The sequence below is a fragment of the Leucopleurus acutus genome (genome assembly GCF_964270905.1).
Source record: "Leucopleurus acutus genome assembly, chromosome: 17".
NCBI lineage: Eukaryota > Metazoa > Chordata > Mammalia > Artiodactyla > Delphinidae > Leucopleurus > Leucopleurus acutus.
Window position 1 is genome coordinate 46,501,849 of NC_139159.1, and position 18,083 is coordinate 46,519,931.

General features: G+C 37.6%; 1 protein-coding gene across 10 annotated transcripts in view; it reads left to right on the forward strand.

Moving 5' to 3' along the window:
- VPS13B (vacuolar protein sorting 13 homolog B) overlaps nucleotides 1–18,083 on the forward strand; it is an 808,377-nt gene that overhangs the window by 94,791 nt on the left and 695,503 nt on the right. For all 10 annotated transcript variants that reach the window (XR_014326885.1, XM_082859134.1, XM_082859132.1 and 7 more), the window contains 2 exons: nucleotides 10,411–10,580; nucleotides 13,376–13,570. Coding sequence is in view for 9 of the 10 variants with exons in the window: in XM_082859134.1 (XP_082715260.1) it covers nucleotides 10,411–10,580; nucleotides 13,376–13,570 (365 nt within the window). In the remaining variant the exon portion in view is untranslated. The remainder of the gene's footprint in view (nucleotides 1–10,410; nucleotides 10,581–13,375; nucleotides 13,571–18,083) is intronic.

Sequence of the window (18,083 nt, forward strand, 5' to 3'; positions counted from 1 at the left end):
CATTCTGAGGGTTGTCTTTTGGTCTTGTTTATGGTTTCCTTTGCTGTGCAAAAGCTTTGAAGTTTCATTAGGTCCCATTTGTTTATTTTTCTTTTTATTTCCATTTCTCTAGGAGGTGGGTCAAAAAGGATCTTGCTGTGATTTATGTCATAGAGTGTCCTGCCTATGTTTTCCTCTAAGATTTTGATAGTTTCTGGCCTTACATTTAGGTCTTTAATCCATTTTGAGCTTATTTTTGTGTATGGTGTTAGGGAGTGATCTAATCTCATACTTTTACATGTACCTGTCCAGTTTTCCCAGCACCACTTATTGAAGAGGCTGTCCTTTCTCCACTGTACATTCCTGCCTCCTTTATCAAAGATAAGGTGACCATATGTACGTAGGTTTATCTCCGGGCTTTCTACCCTGTTCCATTGATCTATCTTTCTGTTTTTGTGCCAGTACCATACTGTCTTGATTACTGTAGCTTTGTAGTACAGTCTGAAGTCAGGGAGCCTGATTCCTCTTGCTCCGTTTTTTGTTCTCAAGATTGCTTTAGCTATTCGGGGTCTTTTGTGTTTCCATATAAATTGTGAAGTTTTTTGTTCTAGTTCTGTGAAAAATGCCAGTGGTAGTTTGATAGGGATTGCATTGAATCTGTAGATTGCTTTGGGTAGTAGAGTCATTTTCACAATGTTGATTCTTCCAATCCAAGAACATGGTATATCTCTCCATCTATTTGTATCATCTTTAATTTCTTTCATCAGTGTCTTGTAATTTTTTGCATACAGGTCTTTTGTCTCCTTAGGTAGGTTTATTCCTAGATATTTTATTCTTTTTGTTGCAATGGTAAATGGGAGAATTTTCTTGATTTCAGATTTTTCATCATTAGTGTATAGGAGTGCCAGAGATTTCTGTGCATTAATTTTGTATCCTGTTACTTTACCAAATTCATTGATTAGCTCTAGTAGTTTTCTGGTAGCATCGTTAGGATTCTCTATGTATAGTATCATGTCATCTGCAAACAGTGACAGCTTTACTAGTTCTTTTCCGATTTGGATTCCTTTTATTTCCTTTTCTTCTCTGATTGCTGTGGCTAAAACTTCCAAAACTATGTTGAATAAGAGTGGTGAGAGTGGGCAACCTTGTCTTGTTCCTGATCTTAGTGGAAATGCTTTCAGTTTGAGGACGATGTTGGCTGTGGGTTTGTCATATATGGCCTTTATTATGTTGAGGAAAGTTTCCTCTATGCCTACTTTCTGCAGGGTTTTTTTCATAAATGGGTGTTGAATTTTGTCGAAAGCTTTCTCTGCATCTATTGAGATGATCATATGGTTTTTCTCATTCAATTTGTTAATATGGTGTATCACGTTGATTGATTTGCGTATATTGAAGCATCCTTGCGTTCCTGGAATAAACCCCACTTGATCATGGTGTATGATCCTTTTAATGTGCTGTTGGATTCTGTTTGCTAGAATTTTGTTTAGGATTTTTGCATCTATGTTCATCAGTGATATTGGCCTGCAGTTTTCTTTCTTTGTGACATCCTTGTCTGGTTTTGGTATCAGGGTGATGGTGGCCTCATAGAATGAGTTTGGGAGTGTTCCTCCCTCTGCTGTATTTTGGAAGGGTTTGAGAAGGATAGGTGTTAGCTCTTCTCTGCATGTTTGATAGAATTCGCCTGTGAAGCCATCTGGTCCTGGGCTTTTGTTTGTTGGAAGATTTTTAATCACAGTTTCAATTTCAGTGCTTGTGATTGGTCTTTTCATGTTTTTATTTCTTCCTGATTCAGTCTTGACAGGTTGTGCATTTCTAAGAATTTGTCCATTTCTTCCAGGTTGTCCATTTTATTGGCATAGAGTTGCTTGTAGTAATCTCTCATGATCTTTTGTATTTCTGCAGTGTCAGTTTTTACTTCTTTTTCATTTCTAATTCTATTGATTTGAGTCTTCTCCGTTTCTTTCTTAATGAGTCTGGCTAATGGTTTATTAATTTTGTTTATCTTCTCAAAGAACCAGCTTTTAGTTTTATTGATCTTTGCTATTTTTTCCTTCATTTGTTTTTCATTTATTTCTGATCTGATATTTATGATTTCTTTCCTTCTGCTAACTTGGGGGTTTTTTTGTTCTTCTTTCTCTAATTGCTTGAGGTGCAAGGTTAGGTTGTTTATTCAAGATGTTTCCTGTTTCTTAAGGTAGGATTTTATTGCTATAAACTTCCCTCTTAGAATTGCTTTTGCTGCATCCTATAGGTTTTGGGTCATCGTGTTCTGCATTGTCATTTGTTTCTAGCTATTTTTTGATTTCCTCTTTGATTTCTTCAGTGATCACTTCGTTATTAAGTAGTGTATTGTTTAGCCTCCATGTGTTTGTATTTTGTACAGATGTTTTCCAGTAATTGATATCTAGTCTCATAGCATTGTGGTCAGTAACGATACTTGATACAATTTCATTTTTCTTAAGTTTACCAAGGCTTGATTTGTGACCCAAGATATGATGTATCCTGGAGAATGTTCCATGAGCACTTGAGAAAAATGTGTATTCTGTTGTTTTTGGATGGAATGTCCTATAAATATCAATTAAGTCCATCTTGTTTAATGTATCATTTAAAGCTTGTGTTTCCTTATTTATTTTCATTTTGGATGATGTGTCCATTGGTGAAAGTGGGGTGTTAAAGTCCCCTACTATGAATGTGTTACTGTCGATTTTCCCTTTTATGGCTGTTAGAATTTGCCTTATGTATTGAGGTGCTCCTGTGTTGGGTGCATAAATATTTACAATTGTTATATGTTCTTCTTGGATCGATCCCTTGATCATTATGTAGTGTCCTTCTTTGTCTCTTCCAATAGTCTTTATTTTAAAGTCTATTTTGTCTGATATGAGAATTGCTACTCCAGCTTTCTTTTGGTTTCCATTTGCATGAAATATCTTTTTCCATCCCCTTACTTTCAGTCTGTATGTGTCTCTAGGTCTGAAGCGGGTGTCTTGTAGACAGCAAATATATGGGTCTTGTTTTTGTATCTATTCAGTCAATCTGTGTCTTCTGGTGGAAGCATTTATTCCATTTACATTTAAGGTAATTATCGATATGTATGTTTCTATTCCCATTTTCTTGATTGTTTTTGGTTCGTTATTGTAGGTCTTTTCCTTCTCTTGTGTTTCTTGCCTAGAGGAGTTCCTTTAGCATTTGTTGTAGAACTGGTTTGGTGGTGCTGAACTCTCTCAGCTTTCGCTTCTCTGTAAAGGTTTTAATTTCTCTGTCAAATCTGAATGAGATCCTTGCTGGGTAGAGTAATCTTGGTTGCAGGTTTTTCTCCTTCATGACTTTAAATATGTCCTGCCAGTCCCTTCTGGCTTGCAGAGTTTCTGCTGAAAGATCAGCTGTTAACCTTTTGGGGATTCCCTTGTGTGTATTTGTTGTTTTTCCCTTGGTGCTTTTAATATGTTTTCTTTGTATTTAATTTTTGACAGTTTGATTAATATGTGTCTTGGCGTATTTCTCCTTGGATTTATCCTGTATGGGACCCTCTGTGCTTCCTGGACTTGATTAACTATTTCCTTACCATATTCGGGAAGTTTTCAACTATAATCTCTTCAAATATTTTCTCAGTCCCTTTCTTTTTCTCTTCTTTTATGGAACCCCTATAATTCGAATGTTGGTGTGTTTAATGTTGCCCCAGAGGTCTTGAGACTGTCCTCAGTTCTTTTCATTCTTTTTTCTTTATTCTGCTCTGCAGTAGTTATTTCCACTATTTTATCTTCCAGGTCACTTATCCGTTCTTCTGCCTCTGTTATTCTGCTATTGATCCCATCTACAGTATTTTTCATTTCATTTATTGTGTTGGTTATCATTGCTTGTTTCCTCTTTAGTTCTTTTAGGTCCTTGTTAAACGTTTCTTGAATTTTCTCTATTCTATTTCCAAGATTTTGGATCATCTGTACTATCATTATTCTGAATTCTTTTTCAGGTAGACTGCCTATTTCCTCTTCATTTTTTAGGTCTGGTGGATTTTTATCTTGCTCCTTCATCTGCTGTGTGTTTTTCTGTTTCTGTTTTCTCATTTTGCTTATGTTACTGTGTTTGGGGTCTCCTTTTTGCAGACTGCAGGTTCGTAGTTCCCGTTGTTTTTGGTTTCTCTCTCCAGTCGCTAAGGTTGGTTCAGTGGGCTCTGTAGGCTTCCTGGTGGAGGGGACTAGAGCCTGTGTTCCGGTGGATGAGGCTGGATTTTGTCTTTCTGGTGGGCAGGTCCACGTCTGGTGGTGTGTTTTGGGGTGTCTGTGGCCTTATTATGATTTTAGGCAGCCTCTTTGCTAATGGGTGTGATTGTGTTCCTGTCTTGCTAGTTGTTTGGCATAGGGTGTCCAGCACTGTAGCTTGCTGGTCGTTGAGTGAAGCTGGGTGCTGGTGTTGAGATGGAAATCTCTGGGAGATTTTCGCCGTTTGAATATTATGTGGAGGTGGGAGGTCTCTTGTGGACCAGTGTCGTGAAGTTGGCTCTCCCACCTCAGAGGCATAGCACTGACTCCTGGCTGCAGCACCAAGAGCCTTTCATCCACACAGCTCAGAAGAAAAGGGAGAAGAAGTAGAAAGAAAGAATTAGTAGAAGTAGAAAGAAAGCAAGCAAGAAGGAAAGAAAGAAAGAAGGAAGGAAGGGACAGAGGGAGGGAGGGACGGAGGAAGGAAGGAAGGAGGGAAGGAAGCAAAAAAAGAAAGGAAGAAGATAAAGTAAAATAAGATAAAATATAATAAAGTTATTAAAATAAAAAAATAATTATTAAGAGAAAAGAAAAAACGGACGGATAGAACCCTAGGACAATGGTGGAAGCCAAGCTATACACACAAAATCTCACACAGAAGCATACACATACACATACACACTCACAAAAAGAGGAAAGGGGAAAAAATCATAAATCTTGCTCTCAAAGTTCACCTCCTCAATTTGGGATGATTCGTTGTCTAAAGGAGGGAAGGAAGGAAAGAAAGATTGAAAATAAAGTAAGATAAAATAAAGTTACTAAAATAAAAAGTAATTATTAAGAAAAAAATTAAAAAAGAAAAGAAAAAAAATCGGATGGGTAGAACCCTTGGACAAATGGTGGAAGCAAAGCTATACAGACAAAATCTCACACAGAAGCATACTCATACTCACTCACAAAAAGAGGAAAAGGGGAAAAAATCATAGATCTTGCTCTCAAAGTCCACCTCCTCAATTTGGTATGATTCGTGTCTATTCAGGTATCCCACAGATGCAGATACATGAAGTTGATTGTGGAGCTTTAATCTGCTGCTTCTGAGGCTGTTGGGGGAGATTTCCCTTTCTCCTCTTTGTTCTCACAGCTCCCAGGGACTCAGCTTTGGATTTGGCCCTGCCTCTGCGTGTAGGTCGCCGGAGGGCGTCTATTTTTCACTCAGATAGGACGGGGTTAAAGGAGCTGCTGATTCGGGGGCTCTGGCTCACTCAGCCCGGGGGGAGGGAGGAGTCCGGGGCGGGCCTGCGGCAGCAGAGGCCGGTGTGACGTTGCACCAGCCTGAGGCGTGCCGTGCGTTCTCCCAGGGTAGTTGTCCCTGTATCACGGGACCCTGGGAGTGGCGGGCTGCACAGGCTCCCGGGAGGGGATGTGTGGATAGTGACCTGTGCTCGCACACAGGCTTCTTGGTGGTGGCAGCAGCAGCCTTAGCGTCTCATGCCCGTCTCTGGGATCCGCGCTGTTAGCCGTGGCTTGCGCCCGTCTCTGGAGCTCCTTTAAGCAGCGTTTTTAATCTAACCCTCTCCTTGCGCGCCAGGAAACAAAGAGGGAAGAAAAAGTGTCTTGCCTCTTCGGCAGGTTCAGACTTTTCCCCGGACTCCCTCCGTGGCACACTACCCCCTTCAGGCTGTGTTCACGCCGCCAACCCCAGTCCTCTCCCGGCGCTCCGACTGAAGCCGGAGCCTCAGTTCCCAGCCCCGCCCACCCCGGCGTGTGAGCAGAAAAGCCTCTCGGGCTGGTGAGTGCCGGTCGGCACCGATCCTCTGTGCGGGAATCTCTCCGCTTTGCCCCCCGCACCTCTGTTGCTGTGGTCTCCTCCGCGGCTTCGAAGCTTTCCCCCTCAGCCACCTGCACTCTCAGCCCGCGAAGGGGCTTCCTAGTGTGTGGAAACCTTTCCTCCTTCACAGCTCCCTCCCACTGGTGCAGGTCCCGTCCCTATTCTTTTGTCTCTGTTTATTCTTTTTTCTTTTACCCTACCCAGGTACGTGGGGGGTTTCTTGCCTTTAGGGAGGTCTGACGTCTTCTGCCAGCGTTCAGTAGGTGCTCTGCAGGAGTTGCTCCACGTGTAGATGTATTTCTGGTTTATCTGTGGGGAGGAAGGCGATCTCCGCGTCCTACTCCTCTGCCATCTTCCCGGAAGCCTGTCAGTATTTTATTGTCACCTTTTGATACTCTTTCCCTTGTATACTCCTGAAATATGACCATTTTTCCACTTTAGTGGATTCTAAGGAGGAGACATGAAGAAGATGGGTTTTAAGCATATGCATTTAAAATTCAAGAAAACTTAGGTCCTACTGGTAAAAAAATTTTGTGTGACTGATATTTTCTGCATGGTATAAAGATATGGTTATCACAGTTTCATAAAATACAAATTTCCTTTTCATGCAATGAAGCACTCTAGAGCAGGACATAAGAGTATAATGAGGGAGTATAGAATAATAAAGACCTCAGCCTGTGGCATCAGGCTGAGTTTGACCCCCACTTCTTACTGACCTTAGGAAGTAATCAACATCACTGATTTTTCCATTTCTCTATCTCTATGAGTTTAATTATTGCGATAGAGTTGGTTAAATTGTCTCCCCAGTATCCATTCTCCTCTTATAGTAATAGAAATTTCTATGGTAGAAATTTTCTTGATAGAAATAGACTTCACTTCCCAAATGCAGTCATATGACTAGGTTCTGGCTACTGGATGGGAGCAATACTTCATGTGAATTTTTGCGACAGGACTTTAAAAGGAAAAGAGTGTGCCTTCCTTTTTTACTTTTCCCCTTCCTTCTTGCTGGAAAGCAATTATAATGGCAGGGCTGGACCTGCTACCTTCAACTCTGAGATGAAAACTGCATGCTGAAGATGACAGAACAATAAGATAGAGAGAGCCTAAGTCTTCAGTAGTGTGGTGGCACCATGGATCCTCTAGACTCAGATTGTTGAGTGAAAGAGAAATAAGCATTGTTTTTGTTGACACTTCTGTTATTTTCTCTTGTCACAGCAAATTTACTGTTGTCCTAAATGATACACTTATAGGACCTACTTCCAAAGACTAATGCATGTAAAATCACGTAACGTAGTGCTGTAAGTGCTTGATATGTTCATGCATTCATTTCTTGCACCTTGCTTGAATGCCTGCTGCATTGCCAGATACTCTGATAAGTGCTAGGATAGTATGTACAGAATGGCTAGAACAGAAAACTGTGACAGCACCAAATGTTGGGGAGGACGTGAAGAAACTGGATCACTGATTCATTGCTGGTGGGAATATAAAATGGTACAGCCACTCCTAAAAACGTTTTGGCAGTTTTTTATAAAACTTAACATGCAGCTGCCATATAGCCCAGCAACTGCATTCCTGGGCATTTATCCCAGAGAAATGAGAACTAATGTTCATACAAAAAACAGTATATAATTAATTTTTCTCATGTTAAAACCCAAGCTGGTAGGTACTCCAGGGGACTAGGGTGACTCTCTTTCATGATGTGGTCTTAGACCCAGAATTCCTTTTATCTTGTTTTTCCACCATCCTCTGAGGTATACTTTATCTACATGGTCAATGTTGGCTCACCATTACAGTGTCTAATTTTAATCAACAGGAAGGGGGAACAAGAGAAAACAGTAGACATGTAGTTTCACTTAATGACATGGCTCTGTCATCTTATTGACCCAAACTTAGTAACATGTCCCTGCACCCAGCAGCCAGGGAGGCTGGAAAATGTATTCTCTAGACGGAGTCCATATACCTCACTTAAAATTCAGAGAGTTTTATTGCTAAAAGGAAGAAGAAAAGATTGCAATTAGCAATCTCTTCCACAGTGGAATTATGCCCCCCCCCCCACACACGTTTGTATTAAATGAATTTTTACTTGAAGCAGTTTATCATTTCAGAAATATTTATGATCTCTATAAAGCAACTGCTGCTAACTGACTTTGTACAGGCAGTTCTCTGAGTAGTTAGCAGTTCCCCCCCTCCCTTTTTTTTTTTACTTCGTTATTGAAGTATAAGATACATACTGGAAAGCACACAAAACTAAGGGTATGGTTTTGTGAATTTTGTAAACTTAACCACATCTATGTTGCTAACTGTTCAGGAAATGGAACCTTACCAGAACTCCAGTATTCTCCTTCTTGCCCTCTTTTGGTTATTACTCTGAACCCCGAGGGTAACCACCCTCCTTATTTCTAACATCCTAGATTTAGTTTGGCATATTTTAGAATTCATGTAAATGTAATCACACAGTATATACTCTTTTGCTGTGGCTTTAGCTTACATTATGTTTGTGGGATTCATTCTCATTTCTTTTTAGTATCCCATTTTGTGAATATACCATAACTTATTTATCCATTTTACTGTTGATGAGTATTTGGTTAGTTTCTAGTTTTTGGTTATTATGGTAGTGATGCTACCAACATTCTAGTACATACCTTTTAATTAACCTATATTCTAATTTCTGTTGGGAATTTAAGGGTGGAATCACTTAGGTAAAATGATCATATATGTTCACCTTTAGTAAATATCTCCAAACTGTTTTCAATTTGGTTGAATCACTTTACACGCCTACCAGCAGTGTAGGAGAGTTTTAGTTGCCCTTGATCAGGGGGTTAGCAAATTATGACTAATTGTCTCTTTTTGTACAGCTTAAGAGTTGATAATGGGTTTTGCATTTTAAATAGTTGGAAAAAATACAAAAAAGATTGATATTTTGTGACACATGAAAACTATATGAAAATTAATTTTCAGTTTTCATAGGTAAAGTTTTATTGGAACATAGTCTTGCTCATTTAGTTATGTGTTGTCTGTGACTGCTTTTGTACTACAGTTGCAGAATTGAGTAATTGGGGCAAGCTGTATGACCCACAAAGCCTAAAGTATTTTTTTTTAAATTAATTAATTAATTTTTGGCTGTATTGGGTGTATTGGGTCTTCGTTGCTGTGCGTGGGCTTTCTCTAGTTGTGGCGAGCGGGGGCTACTCTTCGTTGTGGTGCACGGGCTTCTCATTGCACTGGATTTTCTTGCGGAGCATAGGCTCTAGGCGCGCGGGCTTCAGTAGTTGTGGCTCGCGGGCTCTAGAGTGCAGGTTCAGTAGTTGTGGCCCATGGGCTTAGTTGCTCCACGGCATGTGGGATCTTCCTGGATCAGGGCTTGAACTCGTGTCCCCTGCATTGGCAGGTGGATTCTTAACCACTGTGTCACCAGGGAAGTCCCCTAAGGTATTTTCTTTTTTTTTAAATTTTATTTATTTACTTACTTTTGGCTGTGTTGGGTCTTCGTTGCTGTGCATGAGCTTTCTCTAGTTGCAGCAAGCAGGAGGTGCTCTTTGTTGCGGTGTGCGGGCTTCTCATTGCAGTGGCTTCTCTTGTTGTGGAGCACCGGCTTCAGTAGTTGTGGCTCGTGGGCTCTAGAGCGTAGGCTCAGTTGTGGCGCACAGGCTTAGTTGCTCCTTGGCATGTGGGATCTTCCCGGACCAGGGCTCGAACCTGTGTCCCCTGCATTGGCAGGTGGATTCTTAACTGCTGCACCACCAGGGAAGTCCCTCCTAAAGTATTTTCTATATGGCTCTTTATAGAAAAAGTTTGCTGATACGTATTTGCCAACTTTTAGTATTCTTAGTCTTTTTCATTTTAGCTTTTCCAGTGGATGTGTATTTGCAGTTATCTGATACCTAACGATGTTAACTTACTTTTGAAATAACTTTTGACCATTTGGATATATTATCTTTTGCTTGCTCAAGGCTTTTTTGCCCATTTTTCCATTGAATTATTGGTTTATTTTTGATTTTTAGGTAGTTTTAAATTTTTAATATGCTGTGCGTACAAGTCCTTTATGCATATACCTATGTCTATGTATGTGTCTGTCTATGGCAAATATTTTCTCCTAGTCTGTGGCTTGAATTTGCATTATCTCAGTGGTGTTTTTATGAAAGGAAGCTGTTATTCTTTTGATGACAGAGATTAAAAATTTCTTTTAAATATTTAAGAAATATTTTAAAATATAAAACAAATTTTTACATAGCAAAGGCATACATTTCTAGAGTAATTTATTCTTCTTTAAGGCAACATTTTTACAACTGCTTCATTGTTGAAAAAAAGAATTTGACCTTAAAATTTGGAGAACTAATTAATTTTTTCATTAATTAAGAAAATTATTTAAAAATAAATTTTCATTACATTTTTATTATTTCATTTTAGATATTAAGAGTGAAAGTGAAACAATGCTGAATCCTGAAGAAGTGGCATCTTTGGAGGAATATATTCCTACTCGACATACAAGTATTACTCTCCTCAAATGTACTTTCACAATTTTCATGGCTGAATTCAACTTGCTGGATCATTTGCTACCTGTTATTATGGGAGAAAAGGTATATTTTGTCATTCACTACTTGTTTTCTCATACATGTATATTTATTGGTCCTGTGATATTGTAAGAGGAAGTTGATTAAGTAATAGAATATCAGAATATCTGGCTATATATAATAGTTATCCATGATGAAGTTAAAGCAATGTAACTAGGATTATTAATTCTTAGAAAATAATTTATATATATTATATAAATAAATAAATAGATTAAAAAAATAACCTCAAGCTAAGGCTCTATAAATAAATGTTGAAGAGCATTTGCCTTGATGTCAGACCATGTACAAACTATGACACCTTAGGACACTGCTTTATATCTCTAAGCCTTGTTTTCCTTTTCTGAAAAACAAAAGAAAATTATATTTTTCATGTAGGCTGACAGAGTCAGCCAGTAAAGAAGCAACAAGCCCTGATAGATTCAGATAGTTTATTACTTACATAGACAGCAAAAGCAAATCAGTAATGGTGTTGGCTTGCCTTGTCCCTTTCAGGACAACCCTGAATCTAGAGCGCCAGATGACCTGCAGGACACATGGTAGGGTACCTTGTTGACAAGGATTCAGTTCTACACTGCACCTAAACAGTTATATAGCCTACAGCTGTACTCTGAGAGAGTGGATGGAAAGCCCCGTGAATGAGCAATGCTGATGAGAAAATTTCCCCATAGCAGTGTTTCTCAAGATGAGAAGTCGACTGAGAAATGGTCTTTTAGCAGTTCTGCACAAGACCACCTATTTTCCCCTGTTCTGATAATATCATAGGGTGCTCCACCAAGGCTTAGGTCTTGTGTGGTTTAGCCTTGCCTTGTGGGCTCCATGGATTTTAAGATTGTCTGGGTGCTGGCATAGAGCAGTTCCCCCAAAGTACCTAGCTCCTAGAATGATTTTGAATATTCAGTGAGATAATGCATGTAAACCATTTTGCACATATTAGGAACCCAGTGATTATTACTGTGTTTCTTAATGAGAACTTATTAGTTGCTTAATATTTTAGGTCTGTATACAATGTATTGCTTTCTGAGTCTGCCGTATACATATAAGGTATTATCTGTTATCTTTAATTTATTATTTTGGGGGTTATATGTCTTTTAATGGTGACATGATGATGATTATGGAAGTAAAAATTGTCCTAACTTTAAATAAAACGAACTTATGGAAGTATGGCAGAGAATTAAGATATATCAGTTTCATTTTGAGTATTTGCTCTCTATCAGCCACTCATAACTGTTCATTGTATTGCTGGGTAAAGAGATCATCTGGGGAAAATTTCAGTGGAGAAGAATTGAAATATGACAGTATATGCATGAACTTTAACTATGGTTAATAAGTGCAAGAAAGAGACAGAAAAGTGGAAGATTTCAAAAGACCTCAATCCATTAAAAAAAGAACGAAATGAAATTCTGGAGCTGAAAACTATAACACAAACTAGAAATAAAAGGATGGAAAAAGATACACCATTTAAGTGCTAATCAAAGGAAAGATAGAGTGGCTATTTTAATATCAGAAAATGTAGAGCTTAAGACAAGAGGTATTGATAGAAATAAAGAGTCATTCCATAATGATAAGTGTTAACTCAAAGAGTGAACAGTAGATAATTCTCAGAGATATGTTGAATGAAAGAAGGCAGACATGAGTATGTACTGTGTGATTCTGTTTAAATGAAGTCGAAGAACAGACAAAAGAATATTGGCCACCCCTGGTGGGGATTTGGTATTACCTGAGAAGGGATATAGGAGACCCTTTTAGGGTGCTTGAAATGTGTGGTGGTTACATACATAACAATTTGTTGAACTCTGTGTTTAAGATTTTGTGCTTTACTGTATATTATATCTCAATAATCCAAAATAAAGTCCCTTACTAAAGTAATTGCTCAATATGTGATGGTTTAAAAATTATTAATGAGTCAAAAAGGAAGAACTGTATCTTCAACTTATTTTTAGGCACAGTGTTTCTCAATAATGGTACTATTGGCTTTTTGGACTAGGGAAGTATTATGTAGTTTTACCATCTTTAGCCAATGCCTGCTAAATGCCAGTACTGTTCCCTTATTATTATGATAATGAAAGACAGATAAAACAATTAAACTGTTCTTTCCACGCCTCTGGATGGAGGGTCATACTGTTCCTCATTGAGAGCTACAGGTATGGGAATAGGTTCAAGGGCTGGAAGGGGTGGCTTGCTAATTGGGTTCATACCCTGGACATGTTGAAATTTATCTCCATTTACTTGGAAGCTTAGAAAGATTCTGTAACGCTGAAAATATGAAGCCTACCTCGAGATTCTTAGGACTTTATGAGCCTTTAGCATGTTTAATATTAGTAGATATGATGTGGATCGGAAATTTTTCTATCCTGCAAACTTTGCTTATTGTATCTTTCAGATTGTCTTGAGTAGTGCACTTAGTCGTTTAGTCATCTAAATGTGTATAAAGGGAAAGAAGATAAAGGCTCTGAAATATCTAGGATTTTTTTGTGTGTGTGAATTATTGAGCTTAAGAAAATACCTTCAATGTACTGAGGCACGTTGTGACAATATTCTAGTTGACTGAAAAAATAAAAAGCTTTAGCTAAAAGGGCATTGATAATTTCACAGTAAATAGGCATTCTTTGAAATCTGGGATATACCTAAAAATAGGTGGAAGGTGTTTCTATTTGGTTACAGTAAGAGAGTCCCATAGAAAGGCATCATTTCTAGGATGATTTGATATCACTACATAATGTGTCACTCTGAAGCTTGTATAGAGGGCATTGCACATCAGTCACTTTCTCCTGAAATATAAAGTGAACACTGTTATTTTCTAGAACTCAAGTAATTTCATGAATACTACAAACTTCCAGTCTCTTCGGCCTTTGCCATCCATTCAGATACTGGTGGATAAAATTAATCTGGAACATTCTGTGCCGATGTATGCTGAACATTTGGTGCATGTGGTCAGCAGCCTTACTCAGCCTTCTGATAATCTGCTTCATTATTGCTACGCACATTGCTACCTTAAGGTATGAAAAGTGAATTTTCTTGTGTATTAGTATTTGGTTGGCTTCGGGAGAATTAAATAAATCTTTTTTTTCTTAGAGTTGTAATTTTACAGAATTAGTACCCCGTAAGATGAGATTTAAATAAGATATAGGTATATTCATTATTCAGCATAATTAATATAAAAATAAAAGTGTACCTATTTTAAAGATTTCTTCAATTATTTGGTGTTAATAGCTTGATATCTGTAAGATAATAGTAATTATAATTTTTGAAGATTGCATATATCATTGATTATAAGCAATGTTAAAAGAGCACTAAGGATGTTTTAAAAGATTCATGATTTCTTTGAGGTGAATATTTGTGAGAGACAATGTTTTATAAAGCAAGTTTAATACATTTTTTTTTAGTTATTTTTCTCTTATTGAATTCATGTTAATTTCTTAATGCCAAGGAAAACTTTATTACTTTAAATCAAGTTATGTAAAGTTAATTATTGGAGACTTTGCTCAGCTCTTCCATCTCTTTTTTTTTTTAATAAATATGTGATACATCCCACCGTAGGTACTTACAAATAGATAAGCTCAGATGTTGAGTAATAAGTGTTTTTGCTAAGCAAATACACATGTATAATCTAAGTAGAGATAGCATGTACCTAATTAAATTCTGTTTTATGGACTAAAGGAAGCTATGTCAAGTTGAAATCAAGAATAAATACTAAAGTGAGAGAGTGGCATGGACATATATACACTACCAAACGTAAAATAGATAGCTAGTGGGAAGCAGCTGCATAGCACAGGGAGATCAGCTTCGTGCTTTGTGACCACCTAGAGGGGTGGGATAGGGAGGGTGGGAGGGAGGGAGATGCAAGAGGGAAGAGATATGGGGACATATGTGTATGTATAACTGATTCACTTTGTTATAAAGCAGAAAGTGGCACACCATTGTAAAGCAATTATACTCTAATAAAGATGTTAAAAAAAATAAGTACTAAAAATGCACTAAATTTTATGTAAAGTACTGAATATTAGAGAACTCCAAAAATAGACTCCTGGCTTTATTGTTTCATGCTTTATAGTTTGATGTTTTGAAGTTCTTAAATAGTTGTGTCTTTTTTTTTTTTTTTCGGTACGCGGGCCTCTCACTGTCGTGGCCTCTCCTGCTGCAGAGCACAGGTTCCGGACGTGCAGGCTCAGCGGCCATGGCCCACAGGCCCAGTCGCTCCTCGGCATGCGGGATCTTCCCGGACTGGGACACGAACCCGTGTCCCCAGCATCGGCAGGCGGACTCCCAACCACTGAGCCACCAGGGAAGCCCAATATTTGTGTCTTTGTAGAGTAAAAAGAAAGCAATTTAAAGATACTAGTTTTAGATCACCTCCAGGCATATTTAAATTTAAGGTGTTAAAATTTGATTGTTTTCAAACCATGTAGAGTGGAAAAACTCATCTTTTTCTAGATGTCCATGCAAAGCCCATTTTTAAGATGATGGAGAAGGAAATTCTACTTCCTTGATGGAGGAGTTGACAGTATTATGTTACAAAGGGGTGTGGACATAGGAAAGTATGATTCTTTGGACATAATTATTATAATGATCTGTAACAAGTGTTTTATGTCATGTGGAGAGTAGCAGAAGGTATTTTTGAAAGTTAGATACGTACTTGTGCTTTTTTATTCACTCCCACAATTAATACACCAAGGTGTATGATGTTTTTTTTAATATTGGCACAACTTGAATATCAGGTTATATTGTTAAGAATATTTGCCTTGTTTTATCAAAGCAAGTATAATTTTAGTCAGTTCTTTCCAAGGTATTCTACTTTCGTGGGATTCATTCATTTGGTAAATACTGAGTTCTTTCCATACTGCAGACACTCAGCGTTAAAGATGAAACAGACATGCCCTATCCTCAAGGAAAATGGTCACCTAAGCTATTGGTCACCAATATGGTTGTCATTCATACTGACATAAAAGTTATTGGAATAGTTGTTTACCACTACTATTTGTTAATATGTTAAATGCTCACTTGAATTTCCAGGGAAATGTAAGAGTTACAGTGTAGTCTAGATAAAGTTTTGGTAAGTTTGATTACAGCTGTAATGGATAAGTTAAATGTCCCAGGAAGTCAGGTGTTGGGCATAGTATAATATATGTAGAAAAACTTTTCATTGGTATTAAGAATATTGAATACTCTCGGGGCTTCCCTGGTGGTGCAGTGGTTGAGAGTCCGCCTGCCGATGCAGGGGACACGGGTTCGTGCCCGGGTCCGGGAAGATCCCACATGCTGCAGAGTGGCTGGGCCTATGAGTCATGGCCGCTGAGCCTGTGCGTCCGGAGCCTGTGCTCCGCAACGGGAGAGGCCACAACAGTGAGAGGCCCGCGTACAGCAAAAAAAAGAAAAAAAAAGAATATTGAATACTCTAAAAAATAAAGTCTTTAGTCTTGACCACTTGATTACATTAAAAAAAATTTCATTGCATTTCTGGTGCTTCTTCAGTGGCCTAGTACATTTTAAAAAAACTTTCAGAACTTGGTAGAGCGTTTTAGTTTTGTGACTTTGGAACTGACGAAAAATACCGATTTGTTTTAAGGTTTATAGCAGTTCATGTTACTTGGCATGATTACTGTAACCTTTGAGGAAGTTTTCAAGGTTTAGTTTTCATTATTACAGTGTTGAAATATTACAGTGGAGGATTTAGATGTCTATTTCATGTGTCTTTGGCATTTTAGACTCAAGTAATTTTCAATTAAATACTCAAATAAATGCTTAAGTTTTAATTTTGTGTATGTAAATGTGACTGTATTGACTATTTGACAAAATAGTATATAGTTCCCACTTCATGTAATGAAGTTTATTAATTGAGAGTTGGCATGGAAGAAAATATGCAGGTGAAACTTTCATATGTCTTACCAAGTCCTCTGTATTTAAATGCTAAACCCATTTTTGAATAAGTGTGGCATCAAGTAGCTAAGACATTGAAAGGCACCTAAAGTTTGAAACATATATAAAAAATAAGTTAGTGAAAGCATTATGTAAACTATAGAAAAATATATAAATTTAAGGCCTTTTACTCATAAGGATCAGCTATGGCAGATGCTTCAGAGAGATCAGGAAGGTTATAGTAGAATCAAAACCCTTTGAATTTTTTGGATTTGGGAGTTTTTGACCTCCAGTAAATAGCTTTCCCTGGGGGTTTCAAGGAATTGTGCTTTCACACATGGCTGGTGGATATATAATTGGTATCATTTTGGAGAGTGCTTTTGCAGAATCTAATAAATTTGAAAACACATCTGCCTTACACCCATCCATTCCAATTTTCAATATATATACTATAGCAGGGGCCAGCAGACTTTTCTCTGAAGGTTCAGATAGTAAGTGTTTTAGGCTTTGTGGGCCAAGAGGCAAAATTTAGGATATTGTGTAGGTACTTAAATAATAGAACAAATTTCCATGAATCTTGAGTTGACAGAATTCAAAATGTAAGATAGGACTCTTTTTTTGTAATACAGTTTTACTAATGAGAAGAAGGAATTCTTTTTCTTGGGATAACATTTCACCTAATTGGGGTTTCAACTTAGTATTCCCTGTCATCAGTTCAGTTATAAATGTACATGTGTAAAAATTATTCTTAGGTTGTAGGTAGTACAAAAACAGACAGTGGTTAGAATTTGACCTGTATACTGTAGTTTGTTGACCCTTGTCCCAGAGAAATTTTTGCATATGCAGATATGTACAGCTAGAGGTCTATAAATACCCACATGGATAGCTCTCTGAGGCATAATTTTTGGTGGGAATGTCAGGAAGCATAATGGTATATATAGTATGATGCCATTTATGTAAATTAAGAAAACAAAATAGTGCTAAAGATTGTTCACAGATATAAAAGGGTTTATAAAGGTATAACAAAAGGGTGGGATACGTTCTGAACTCCTGAAAGTAGATTTGGGCGATCTGGGCATCTAGGCTTGGTGGGGGTGCCAATGAGACTAGCGTGAGGGTCATGGATCAGGTAAACTTTAGTTATGTTGTAAGGTTTTAAATTTTTAAATAATTTTATTGAAATAATTTACATACCATAAATTCACCTTTTTTAAATAATAGAAATTAGTGATTTTTAATATTTTCACAGAGTTAAAGCAACCATCACCACTATCTAATTCCAGAACATTTTCATCACCCCAAAAAGAAACCATTAGTATTTACTCTCCATTGACTCCTCCTACCCCTGTAAACACTAATCTCTTTCTGTCTCTATGTATTTGCCTATTCTGGATATTTCATATAAATGGAATCATACAGCATATGGTTTTTTGTGGCTGGCTCCTTTTGCTTAGCATAATGTTTTTCAAGGTTCATCTATTCTGTAACATGTATCAGTACTTTATTACCTTTTTATGACTGAATAATGCATTGTTTAGGTATATACTATATTTTGTTTATCCATTTATCTGGTTGGTGGACATTTGTGTTGATTCCAGTTCTTGGTTATTAAGAATAATATAGCTATGAACATTTCTGTATAGGTTTTTGTATAAA